The 13,033-nt window shown below is 38.7% G+C and overlaps 1 protein-coding gene across 2 annotated transcripts in view; it reads left to right on the top strand.

Moving 5' to 3' along the window:
* Positions 1-13,033, top strand: part of RALBP1 (ralA binding protein 1) — a 38,428-nt gene that overhangs the window by 16,460 nt on the left and 8,935 nt on the right. For both annotated transcript variants that reach the window (XM_006763273.2, XM_015563595.1), the window contains 4 exons: positions 1,102-1,451; positions 2,866-3,027; positions 4,686-4,817; positions 10,776-10,883. In XM_006763273.2, the coding sequence (XP_006763336.1) occupies positions 1,102-1,451; positions 2,866-3,027; positions 4,686-4,817; positions 10,776-10,883 (752 nt within the window). The remainder of the gene's footprint in view (positions 1-1,101; positions 1,452-2,865; positions 3,028-4,685; positions 4,818-10,775; positions 10,884-13,033) is intronic.

Genomic DNA, 13,033 nt, shown 5'->3' with positions numbered 1-13,033 from the left:
AGAAAATAGGGTTTATTTTCTAACTTTTCTGCCTCAAAATAAAGGTTATACAAAAATGAGATTCATAATACTTTCATCTTTGGAGTGACTGATTTTATTTTGTCAGTGCTAGATAACGTACACATTGATTATCATGCCATTAAAAGGTTTTCACATAAAATAAGGAATGCCAAAGCCCAGATGTCAGTGCTATAAGTTAAAATGCTGTTGAGACTAGATGGCATTTTAGTATTCGCATTTGCCATTACAGTTGCTCAGACTTACGTTGTTCTTGTTTCAAATAATTAGCCTAAAGTCTTAAATATTAAAAAACAACAGAAAGCTACTTTGTATTCTTATGAGCAGTCACTGTTATGTTACTTAAGTACAGATTGGATTTAAGACTTAAAAAACTTATGTAATGTTCGAAAAACATTCGTTTTCTGTGTCAGTGTTTCTTTCAGTCTAGTAAGAAAAGCAAAACCCAAATTTTAGAAACCCAAATTTTACCCTTTTTTTTGTTCCAGATTAAGAAAATATGTAAAGAATTAAAACCTAAAAATAAAAATTAGGTGGGGATTATTTAATGGAGAATAATTTTCAAAGAGTTTGTTTTGAACTCACTGTTTGCATTTTACTTGTAAAAATTGGAACATGCTTATATATACCAAGTTGTCATTTTATGTTGTCAGTCTTGTGACTATTTAAAAAAAGCAATTGGCTGCCCATGTAGAGCAAGACTTTATGCTTAGATTGTAGTTTAGTTTTTGCCTGAATTTTTACCTACTTATCTTTAACTTTCAAAATAATATTTTCCTGAGTTGATTGGCATATTTGTTTAATATGTCCGTGATTGCTATGACTTTTTCTGAATATTGAGTTTCTGTTATCATTTAACTTTTGGTAGAATTCACCCTCCAATTATAGTCTTTCCTATTATCTTGTTTACAGAGGAATTGTGTGAACCTTGTATAGATAAATACTTCATAAATTAGAGATTTGTCATTGTCAGATTGGCTTTCCTCATATGTCACCCCAAGGGGTGGGCACAAGGGTAAATAAAGCTGTTTGATTTTTCTTCTTCTCGATATTCTCTTTTTCTCTGAATCTGAATGTTTCAAGGAATTAAATCAAAGGTGGATGAGCTGAAAGCAGCCTATGACAGAGAGGAGTCTCCAAATCTGGAAGAGTATGAGCCTAACACTGTAGCCAGTTTGCTGAAGCAGTATTTGCGAGACCTTCCGGAAAATCTGCTTACCAAAGAGCTTATGCCTCGCTTTGAAGAGGCTTGTGGGAGGAGCACAGAGAGTGAGAAAGTGCAGGAATTCCAACGCTTACTGAAAGAACTGCCAGAATGTAACTTTCTTCTGATTTCCTGGCTGATCGTGCACATGGACCATGTTATCGCGAAAGAACTGGAAACGAAAATGAATATACAGAACATTTCTATAGTGCTCAGCCCAACTGTTCAGGTACATGTGCCATGTGGGTTGGGGGGGGGAACGTTTTCATTGCTGAGTTGCATACAAGCAATTAACCAGCAAAAGTAGATAATGGTTTAGCCTGAATATAATTTTTTTCCTTCACAATGTGGACAAAGTCAGCACAAAGGATGATGAATGTATTTTCCCATTCGCTTGTAGCTATGTAATATGAATATTGTAGTCTTTGGTGTGGGTTTATAAACCAGTTCCTGATAATAGTGGTCTCATTAGAAGAAGAGGAACCCATGCTACCTGCAAGTACAGAGTTCATCCATAGAATTTCAACTATTTCTGCAAATAGCATTATTGCTTAATTATATCACACACACATATCAGACTCATGCACAAAAGGATCTAGCATTTGCTTAGTTAGGGATTTAAGCTGAGGATTCCATTCATAAAGATAGGTCCTAGAGAAGCATTTCATAGAATCTTAATCTGAGAAGATTTCAGGGAATTGGGTAATATGTTAATTGGTATCTCTTTATAACAAAAATATTGGGCCTTTTATTGCTGCTCACTTGGTGCTGGCATAGAGGATGTGTATTCCTTTAATTAGAGTTATTGATACTTTACTCAGGTCAAACACTAATGACAAAAAATCAGATAATGTTTATATTTTTTATTTTAAGCCTTTGGGGCCAATATACTGTATTATTATTAGTCATTGTCTAAGTACACTGTATAAGAGTGTATTTTCTTTTACTAAAGATTCTTTTATTGCTCATTGATTATACTTTGGAAGCAAAATGTTTCTCAAATTTCAATGTTATCATTCTTAGAATTTCAGAATTTGGTAAATATTATGTTGTTATTTAATATTACTATAATAAGGATGATAATATCGTAGAAGATTCAAGTGTGCTGTAGGAGTAAGTTTTAGGTAGAAAGTAATTTCTTACTAGCTTTTCAGCCAACCTCATGTCCTGATCTAGCATATGAAACATCATATTTAAAAACTGGCCACGCAAATGTGCCCAGATGATATTGTTTCTGGAGGTCTCAGACTCTCAGTCCAGCTTTACAACTGCAAGTGCTCTTACTTTCTTCATATTCTTCAATAGATCCAGATGTTTGTGTTAAAAGATCTCAAAATAACATAAGAAAGAAGGTAAGATTTTAAAAAAATCAGTTAATATTATAGTGCTAAGAAGAAATAAATTGGTTATCAGCTTCTGTATCCTTTTCTTTCCAGTTCCTTATGGTGATTAAGTACAGACTTAAGTCATATTTTTTCCATTCTCTTCTTTAAATTAGCAAAGCATGTCTAGTCACTATCGAGGAGAATTTTCATTCTCGTGTCCAGGATTAAAGGATGCACATGCAATAAATACAAATTAAATGAAACAAAACAATGTTAATCGTTTTCTTGCAAATCCTTTTCTTTCCTTTTTTCCCTTAGATTAGCAATCGTGTCCTGTATGTGTTTTTCACACATGTGCAAGAGCTCTTTGGAAATGTGATACTAAAGCAAGTGACAAAACCTCTTCGCTGGTCTAACATGGCCACTATGCCCACACTGCCAGAGACCCAGGAGAGCATCAAGGAGGAGATCAGAAGACAGGTGTGTGAACTCAGTCTGTGCGTTAGCCCTGAAAGAGCCTACCTTTGCTCTGACAGTTTTGGAGGCTGATGATGATGATAATGATGAAGAAGATGAACTTTTGTTCATAGAGTACTTTTTAAAGTATGTCTGGAGCTATGTTAGGCACATGCTATGGAGATAAGTCAATATCATGGAGAGAGCACAAGTTTTGAAATAAAAAACCTGGCTTTAAATTCTTGCTCTGCTTCTAATTAACTGATGGATTTTAGGCAAATCGCTTAACCTTTTTAAGCTTCAGTTATCTAATTTTAAAATGGGGCCTCTCATAATTTGATGTGAAGATTACAGTAAATGAAATAATGCATTAAAGATGCTCAGCATGGTTCTGGGAATGTCTTAAGCAGTTTAACAATGTTAGCTTATCTAGATAAGATTGCTATTATTGACCATATATTAAATATAAGAATACTGACATCTATACTAATAAAAGGGTATTATGCTAATTAGGGCAGATGTCTTCCAGATAACCTTCCAAACGTCCTTTTGGACAAAGCTGCAGCGGCTGTGAGGGCTGAGGCGCGGCTGTGAAGGGCTCAGGCTCAGGTTGGCAGTGGCAGCAGCTGTGGGGTAATGGGGGTGGTGCCTTCCCCTGATCCTCTAGGTCGTTTCCCACAGAGGGAGGCCAGACTGCAGCTTAGGGAGGGGGCTGAGGCAGAGGTGGTTAGGGGCGATCAGGCCAGCAGGGGGGCAAGGTAGGAGCAATCAGGCTGGCAGGGGGGCAAGTTAGGGGCGATCAGGCTGGCAGGCAGAGGCAGTTAGCCTAAACCGGCAGTCGGGCCCCTGAGGGGTCCCAGATTGGAGAGGGTGCAGGCTGGGCTGAGGGACCTCTCCCCACACCCTGTACATGAATTTTGTGCACCGGGCCTCTCGTTATAAATAACTTACTCTGTGTCACATGGTTACTGAGCTATAGAACCAGGACTTGACCCCATATCCTGTGCTTTCCCACTTGCTACTTTGATAGAAGAAAATAGCGCCATTTGGTTACATGTGTTTGCTTGGCAAGCTAAGAAACTCAGGAATAAATAAGAAACTTACATTTTATTATTATTACATCTTTTATTTGCATACATATTATCAAATCCTTGCTTCTTTCGTTCCATCGGCTCTGAGCTCCCTCATTTTTTAGTAGTTGATGATGTGTTGGGGGAAGGAATGTAAATAAACTACTGTCGAGCTAATGTAAATAATGAGAACCCAATGCCTTGGCAAAACAAGAATGATTTTTTAGTCATATCCTTAAAAAATTATTTGTGCTGCTACTTCATTCCTTTAATGATTAAAAAATAGTGGAGCCCTGGCCCGGTAGCATCGTCCTGTGCACCAAAAAGGTTGCAGGTTCAATCCCCAGTCAGGGCACACAGCTAGGTTGTGGGTTGGACCTCCCCCCTGTCAGAGCACCCACAGGAGGCAACCGATCAATGTTTCTCTCTTACATTGAGGTTTCTCTCTTTCTCCCTTCCCTTCTCTCAAATCAGTAAATATCCCCTCAGGTGAGAATTTAAAAAAGAGAGAAAAGAAAAAACAGTTGATTCTACATCTTTAGAAATTGCATGGTTTTATTTTAAGGTGATAGGATGTGAATGATCAGAAGTGTGTGATTTATTGTTTTCTAGGAGTTTCTTTTGAATTGTTTACATCGAGATCTGCAGGGTGGAATAAAGGATTTATCTAAAGAAGAAAGATTATGGGAAGTACAAAGAATTTTGACAGCCCTCAAAAGAAAACTCAGAGAAGCTAAAAGACAAGTGAGTACATTTATTATTTTTGGTACATTTTATTTATAATAAAATATAAAAAGAATGTGCTAGGATCTTTCATATACTCTTTTAAGTTATATTTTTAAAAAATACAATATATACACATTTCTTGAAGCGAAGGTCCTGATGGGAAATTTATTTGTTTAGAAGTTCCCAGTTTTAAATTGCTGATTCTTCAGCTTGGCATCAGAGAAATGTTTCATTTGGACAAATTATTTTACTAAAAGATGTTTTGTCATTTCCTGGTTGGTTGTACCTATAAAAGGAGCTTCCTAAGCATGAGAAGCAGTTGGAGGGTGATACTTTTCACTGGGGAATTTGAGTCAGATATTTGGAAACACATGGAGGTACTAAAGATCAGGAGGTATTTTCTTTACCTAGGAATAGGAAGAGTGGCATGTGACTCCTGATAAGTGTGGGTATGTGAGTCAGACTTTGGATCCCCCCCGTAGTTTAGTGTATGTTGCTTGGCTCTGGGACTGAGTTTCCTAGCCACACCAAGGCTGAGTTGAAATTTCTGGACCATCTTACAACCCACATGCCAATTCAATGGCAGGATCCAAATAACACTACCAACCAACATTAGCATTTATCAGACTGGGAGAGCATGATTGCTGGTGGGTTGCCATTGTGGTTGTGCCAAAAGACAAAAGACAACCCAAGGACTTTTATTGCTTTGAGGCTAGAGATTTACATTTATGTGGAGGATAGCTTTGTCAGAAAAGAAACACAATATCACTTACATGTGGAATCTAAAGAACAAAATAAATGAACAAACAAAACAGAAACAGACTCATAGATGTAGAGAACAAACTGATGGTTTCCAGAAGGGAGGAGGTTGGGGGACTGGGTGAAAAAGGTGACGGAATTAAGAAGTACAAATTGGCAGTTACACAGGAGTCATGGGGATGTAAGGTATAGTATAGGGAATATAATCAGTAATACTGTAATGACTGTGTGCTGCCAAGTGGGTACTTGAATTATCGGGGGATCACTTTGTAAATTATGTAATCGTGTAACAACTATGCCGTACACCTGCAACTGATATGAAATAGTATTGAAAGTAAACTGTGATTGAAAAAGAGAAACATTCATGAATATTTTTACACATGAACCCCAGGACTAGCCGAAGCCCTCTGTATATTTCTCTTCCTTCTTTTCTCCTGTTTACCAGATTATCTTATTTTTATTTTGCTTCCTATGCCTATTTTTATTGTTGTTATTCCCCTCATGATTCAACCTGGAATCAGGTTTTAGATGACCAGCCAATCCTCATGGTTGCAATTGTTAACCAGGTAGCATTGTCCATGTCTTTAAATGAAGGGCCTCTGACTTAGAATAGACCTAATGTAGGTTTGGCTTTTATTTCTCTTGCTTCTACATATTTCTTGGATAAAGGAATCATGATTTAAACCAGAGTCAATAGTAGAAAGGAATGGATTACCATTATCAGTTTTTCTTGATGCTAACTTACCATGCCTGCTCATTAATACACAAAATACTCAAAGATTCTATCAAGTGTTTTTCAACTTTAAGGAATAAATGACTTCAAGATAAAAGTAAATAATCCTATATAATAAAAGGGTAATATGCAAATTGACCCTAACAGACCGATCCGGGAACAGCCGGTCGCTATGACATACACTGACCACCTGGGGCAGACTCTCAACACAGGAGCTGCCCCCTGTTGGTCAGTGCGCTCCCATGGGGAGCTCTGCTGAGCAACAAGTTGGGCTGACAGCTGCGAGCACAGGGCTCCCAGGCTGCCAGAGGGATGTCCCCCTCCCCTCAGGGAGGGCTCCCAGGCTGCCAGAGTGATGTCTGACTGCCAGCTTAGGTCCGATCCCCCCAGGGAGTGGGTCTAAGCTGGCAAGTGGACATCCCCCAAGGGCTCCTGGGCTGTGAGAGAACACAGGCTCCGCTAAGGGACCTCTCTGAGTGCGTGAATTTTCATGCACTGAGCCTCTAGTTCATTATATTAACGGATTAAAAATAAGAAAAACCACAAAATCACATCAACAGAACAGAAAACTATTTGACAAAATCCAATACTCATGGTAAAAAAAAACAAAACAAAAAAACCTCTCCGCAAACAACTTTCTTAACCTGATAAAAGGTGTATCTGTGAAAATTTCCATGACTAATGTGCTTAATAGTAAAACTCTAAATGCTTTCTCCTAAAATTGGGTGTATAAGGCAAGGATATCTGCTCTGACCACTTGTACTTAACATCATACTGGAGGTTTGTTCAGGCCAGTGCAACAAAGCAAGAAAAAATAAAAAAGGATACAGATTGGAGAGAACTAAGTCTATGTATATGACATGATCACCTATCTATAAAATCCTAAGGAATCTATAAAAAACTAATAAGTGAGGCCCTGGCCTGGTAGCTCAGTGAGTTTTAGAGTGTCATCCCAATACACCAAGATTGTGGGTTCAATCCCTGGTCAGAGCACATACAAGATTCAACCAAAGAATGCATAAGTAAGTGGAACAACAAATCAGTGTTTCTCTCTCCTCACCCTTCCTCTCAAAAATCAATCAATAAAACCCCCCAAAAACTAACAAGTGAATTTAGCAAAAGTTGTAGGATATAAGCAAAGTTGTAGGATATAAGATCAGATATACAACAGCCTATTGTATTTCTGTATATTAGCAGTGGACAATTAGATATTGAACCTAAATAGAAAAAAGATCTAAATAACATAGAGCCGTATATCTCAATATTGTTAAGATGTTAGGTTTTCTCAAATTGATCTGTGGATTCAATAAAAATCTAAACAGGTGGCTTTGCAGAAATTAACATGTTCTTCTAAAATGTATATGGAAATACAAAAGACCTAGAGTAGCCTAAACAAAAACATGAGAGGACTCGCACTACCTGATTTTAAGACTTACTATGAAGCTACAGTAATCAAGGATAGACATATAGAATAGAATGTCATAAATAGACCCACACATATAAGGGCAATTAATTTTCAACAAAGATAACAATTCAGTGGGAGAAAAATTTTCTCTTCAACAAATGGTGCTGAAACAATTGGATCTTTATATGCAAAAGAAGAAGCTTTCATTAAAAACTAGAGGCCTGGTGCATGAAAATTTGTGCACGGGGGTGGGGGGTCCCTCAGCCAGGCCTGCCCCCCTCACAGTCCAGGAGCACTCAGAGGATGACCTACTGACAACTTAGGCCCGCTCCCTCTGTGGAAGGCCACTGGGTGATCAGGGGAAGGCACAGCCCCCATCACCCTGCTGCTGCTGCCACTGCTGGCCCTCGATCCTTGCTTCTTAGCACTGGCCCCGCCCCCCTGCCCACTGGTGGGTGGGGGGCGACCTGGACCAGGCCAGCTGGAGGAGGGACTGTGGGAGGTTGAGGCACAGCAGGTCACACCCTGTCCAGCCTCTGCAGAGGCGTGGCACTGGGACCGGCCCGAGCCGCGCCTCTGTGGCTGCCTCTGCAGAAAGGGCAGCACTGGGACCGGGATCATGCAGCCCCCTCTCCCACTGCCTCTGCAGAAGGGGCCGTGACGCTGGTCTGGCTTGCGCAGAGGACTCTACCGTGCCAACTCTGAGAAATTAGCTGTGTCCCCACCCTCTCGTGCGGCACCGGGTTCTCCCGCAACCTCTGTGAAAGGGGCCACAGTGCGCTGCTGCCTCCTGCACTGCTGGCCCTCGGCCCTCGCAGCTGCTATGGCTTTGTCTGGAAGAACGTCTGGTCTAATTAGCATATTACCCTTTTATTAGTATAGATCAGTGATGGCGAACCTATGACACACGTGTCAAAGGTGACATGTGAACTCGTTTTTTTGGTTGAGTTTTCTTTGTTAAATGGCATTTAAATATAAATAAATATCAAAAAATATAAATCTTTTGTTTTACTATGGTTGCAAATATCAAAAAATTTCTATATGTGACACGGCACCAGAGTTAAGTTAGGGGTTTTCAAAATGCTGACACGCTGAGCTCAAAAGGTTCGCCATCACTGGTATAGATGAAGCATACACTAAGACAGCAGTTCTCAACCTGTGGGTCGCGACCCCTTTGGTGGTTGAATGACCCTTTCACAGGGGTCGCCTAAGACCATCCTGCATATCAGATATTTACATTACGATTCATAACAGTAGCAACATTACAGTTATGAAGTAGCAAAGAAAATAATTTTATGGTTGGGTCACAACATGAGGAACTATATTTAAAGGGCCAGAAAGTTGAGAACCACTGCACTAAGAGCTAAAGAAAACTTCTAGGAGAAAACACAGATCTACGGACTTGCTTAGGTAGTGATTTGTTAAATAGGACTCTAAAAGAAAATTTGATAAATTACATTTCACCAAAATTTTAAAACTTCTAAAGACACTGTTAAGAAAGTGAATATACAAGCCAGAAGCTGTGTCAAAATGTTTGCAAAAAACACATATCTGATAGAGGACTTGAACGAAAATCTATTTTAAAAAACCCTCTTACAACTAAATAGGAAGACAAAACAGTTCATTTTGTTCTTAGATTTTATTTTTCTAGAGTAGTTTAGGTTCACAGCAAAATGTGAGGAAGGTACAGAGAGTTTGCTTATATCCCCTCCCTAACACACATGTGTAGCCTCTGCCATTATCAGTATCCCTCACCAGAGTGGTATATTTATTACATTAACAATTCAATTTTAAATAGGCAAAAATTTGAATAAGCAGTTCACCAAAGATGATATACAGATGGCAAATAAGCATGTGCAAAGATGTTCAACATCATTGGTTATTAAGGAAACACAAATTAAAACCACAATGACATAACACTACACAGCAACCAGAATGGCTAAAATTAAAAAAACCAGGTGTTGGCAAGAATGTGGAGCAACTGATACTCATATTGCTTTTGATAGTACAAAAATAGTACAGTAATTTTGGAAAACAGTTTGGCAGTTTCTTAGAGTTAAATGTATGGTTGTCATATAACCCAGCAATCCCACTTCTGGTTATTTAAGAAAGCATGTACCCACACAGAGCTTTTACAAAATGTTCATGACAGTTCTAGTTATAATCGGTCAAAACTAGGAAGGACCCAGATGTCCATCAGTTGGTGAATGGATAAACAAACTGGGGTACAGTCACATCATGGCATATTATTCAGCAAACTCCTGATACAAACAACAAAATACAATTGTTAAAAACATTATGCCGCCGAAACCGGTTTGGCTCAGTGGATGGAGCATCGGCCTACGGACTGAAAGGTCATAGGTTCGATTCCGGTCGGGGGCATGTACCTGGGTTGCGGGCACATTCCCACTGGGAGATGTGCAGGAGGTGGCTGATCGATGTTTCTCTCTCATCGATGTTTCTGACTCTCTATCTCTCTCCCTTCCTCTCTGTGCACAATCAATAAAATATATTAAAAAAACAAAAAACATTATGCCAAGTGAAAGAAGCCAGATAAAACAGACTACTGATTGATTCAATTTATATGAAACTCAAGAAAAAGTAAAACTATAGCAGTGGGAAGCAGATCAGTGGTTGCCAGGGACAACAGATGGTGGAAGAACCCAAGGGTATTTTGTGTGGTGATAGAACTGTTCTATATTATGATTGTGGCAGTGGTTCCTTGGCTGTATACATTTGTTAAAACTAATTGGATTGTATGCTTAAAATCCCCATCAAAAAAAGTACCACAGAAGACAATATGTGTGAAAGGGTCTGGAAATGGTGAGCACATTAACCAGAATTGCACATTTTCACACTGTAGCCACAGGTTAAGATCCACATGTTATTTTTCAATTAACATTTCCTGTTAACAAATGTCCATTTATCCAGATGGTTCCTCTGACTGTTAATGTTATTTTTTTCAATTCTAGGAAATGAGAAGGAAACATCTAGAATGGTAATGGTGTGATTTGTTGAATATGTGTTACATATAGGCTGACCGGTTTTTTTTTTTTTTTTCATTTGTCTTACTTGACAGGAGTGTGAAACCAAGATTGCACAAGAGATAGCCAGTCTTTCAAAAGAGGATGTTTCCAAAGAAGAAATGAATGAAAATGAAGAAGTTATAAATATTCTCCTTGCCCAGGTAAGTTAAACTCTTTTTCTCTATTCTGCAAGCTTCCTTTTTAAAGAAAATTAAAATTGTATATATTTAAGGTATACAAAATGATGAGGTGGTAGACACAGTGAGATGGTTATTACAGTCAGGTTAATTAATATTATTGCCTCCTATTGTTAACTTTTTCTTTGGTGATGAGAGTACCTGAAATTTAGTATAGTTTCAATACTCAACACAGTATTATCCTATATAATAAAAGACTAATAATGTTAAGCGTCCAGAGTTCTGTTCAACCAATCAAAGTGTAATATGCTAAGGCCGCTCGCTATGATGTGCACTGACCACCAGGGAGCAGACAGTCGACCGGTCAAACAATCACTATGATGTGCACTGACCACCAGGGGGCAGATGCTCCAATTGGTAGGCTAGCTTGCTGCTGGGGACCAGCCGATTGGGACTGAGCGAGATGAGCCAGACGTGCCCTCGAGTCCCTCCCTGGCTGGCCAACCTCCTGTGTCATGCACCGGTGGTGTCCCTTGGCCTGGCCTGCACCCTCTCACAATCTGGGACCCCTTGGGAGATGTTGGAGAGCTAGTTTTGGTCTGATCCTGCACGCCAGGCTGAGGGAACCCACTGGTGCACGAATTCGTGCACCAGCCTCTAGTTAACTATAGTTATCATATCTGCACATGAGGTCTCTAGACTTACTCATCCTATATAACTGCAACTTTGTATCCTTTGACCAACATCTCCCTATTTCCCCCACCCCTCAGAACCTTTCTACTCGATATTTCTTTGAGTTTTGACCTTTTTTTAGATTCCACATACTAGTATAAGTGAGATCATATAATAGTTGTCTTTCTCTGTCTGGCTTATTTTACTTAGCATGTCCTTTAGGTTCATTCATGTTGTCATAAATGGCAGGATTTCCTTCTTCGTTGTGGCTGAATAATATTCCTCTGTGTATGTGTGTGTACACACCACTTCTTGATCTATTTATGTGTTGCTGATTGGGGTTTTTGTGTAGTTTGATTCTTATGAATAATGCTGCAGTGACTATGGGTGTGCATATATCTCTTCAGTATCTTGTTTTCATTTCCTTTGGATGTATATTTATAAATGGGATTACTGGAGTATGACTGTTCTATTTTTATTTTTTGAGGAACCTCCTGTTTTTCATAATGGCTGTACCAGTTTACATTCCCACTGACAGTGTACAGGGGTTCCTTTTTTCTGCGTCATAATCTGTATAAGGTGATATCTCATTGTGGTTTTGATTTGCATTTCCCTGATGATGCGTGGCATTGAACATGTTTTCATAAATCTGTTGGCCATTTGTATATCTTTTGAGATGTTAGGTCCTTTGCCCACTTTTTAACTGGGTTGTTTTCTTTCTATTGAGTTGTTTGAGTTCCTTATGTATTTTGGATATAAAACCCTTATCACATGTATGATTTTCAAATTTATTCTACTTATAGGTTGTCTCTTCACTCTGTTGGGGAAAAAAAAGCTTTGCTATGCAGAAACCTTTTATTTGATGCAATGCCATCTATTTTTGTTTGTTGCCTGTGTTTTTGGGGTCCTATCTAAAAAAATTAATTGTCCACACCAATGTCAAGGAACTCTTTCCTAAGTTTTCTTTCAATAGTTTTATGGTTTCAGGTCTTAGATTGAAATCTTTAATCCATATTGAGTTGATTTTTTTTTTATATGGAGTGAGATAAGGGTCTGATTTCATTCTTTTGCATGAGGAAAACCAGATTACCAATATAATTTCTTGAAAAGATTGTTCTTTCCCCATTGGGTGTTCCTGGCACCTTAGTCAAAAATTAATTGAGCATAAATGTGTGGATTTATTCCTGGGCTCTCTATTCTGCTCCATTAGTCTAGATGTCTGGTTATATGCCAGTGTCATAATGCTTTGATTATTATAACTATGTAGTATATTTTGAAATCAGATAGTGTGATGCCTCTAACTTTATTCATTTTGTTTAAAATTGCTTTGGCTTTTTGTGGTTCTGTATGAATTTTAGAATTGTTTTTCTGTTTCTGTGGAAAACACCATTGGAACTTTGATATTCATTGAATCTGTAGATTGCTTTGGGTAGTATGGGCATTTCAATATTATTTCTTCTGCCCTAGCTGGTTTGGCTCAGTGGATCGAGAGTGTCGGCCAA

The sequence above is a fragment of the Myotis davidii genome, unplaced genomic scaffold (assembly GCF_000327345.1).
Source record: "Myotis davidii unplaced genomic scaffold, ASM32734v1 scaffold78, whole genome shotgun sequence".
NCBI lineage: Eukaryota > Metazoa > Chordata > Mammalia > Chiroptera > Vespertilionidae > Myotis > Myotis davidii.
Note: the sequence above shows the minus strand (reverse complement) of the source record. Positions and strands in the feature narration are given on the sequence as shown.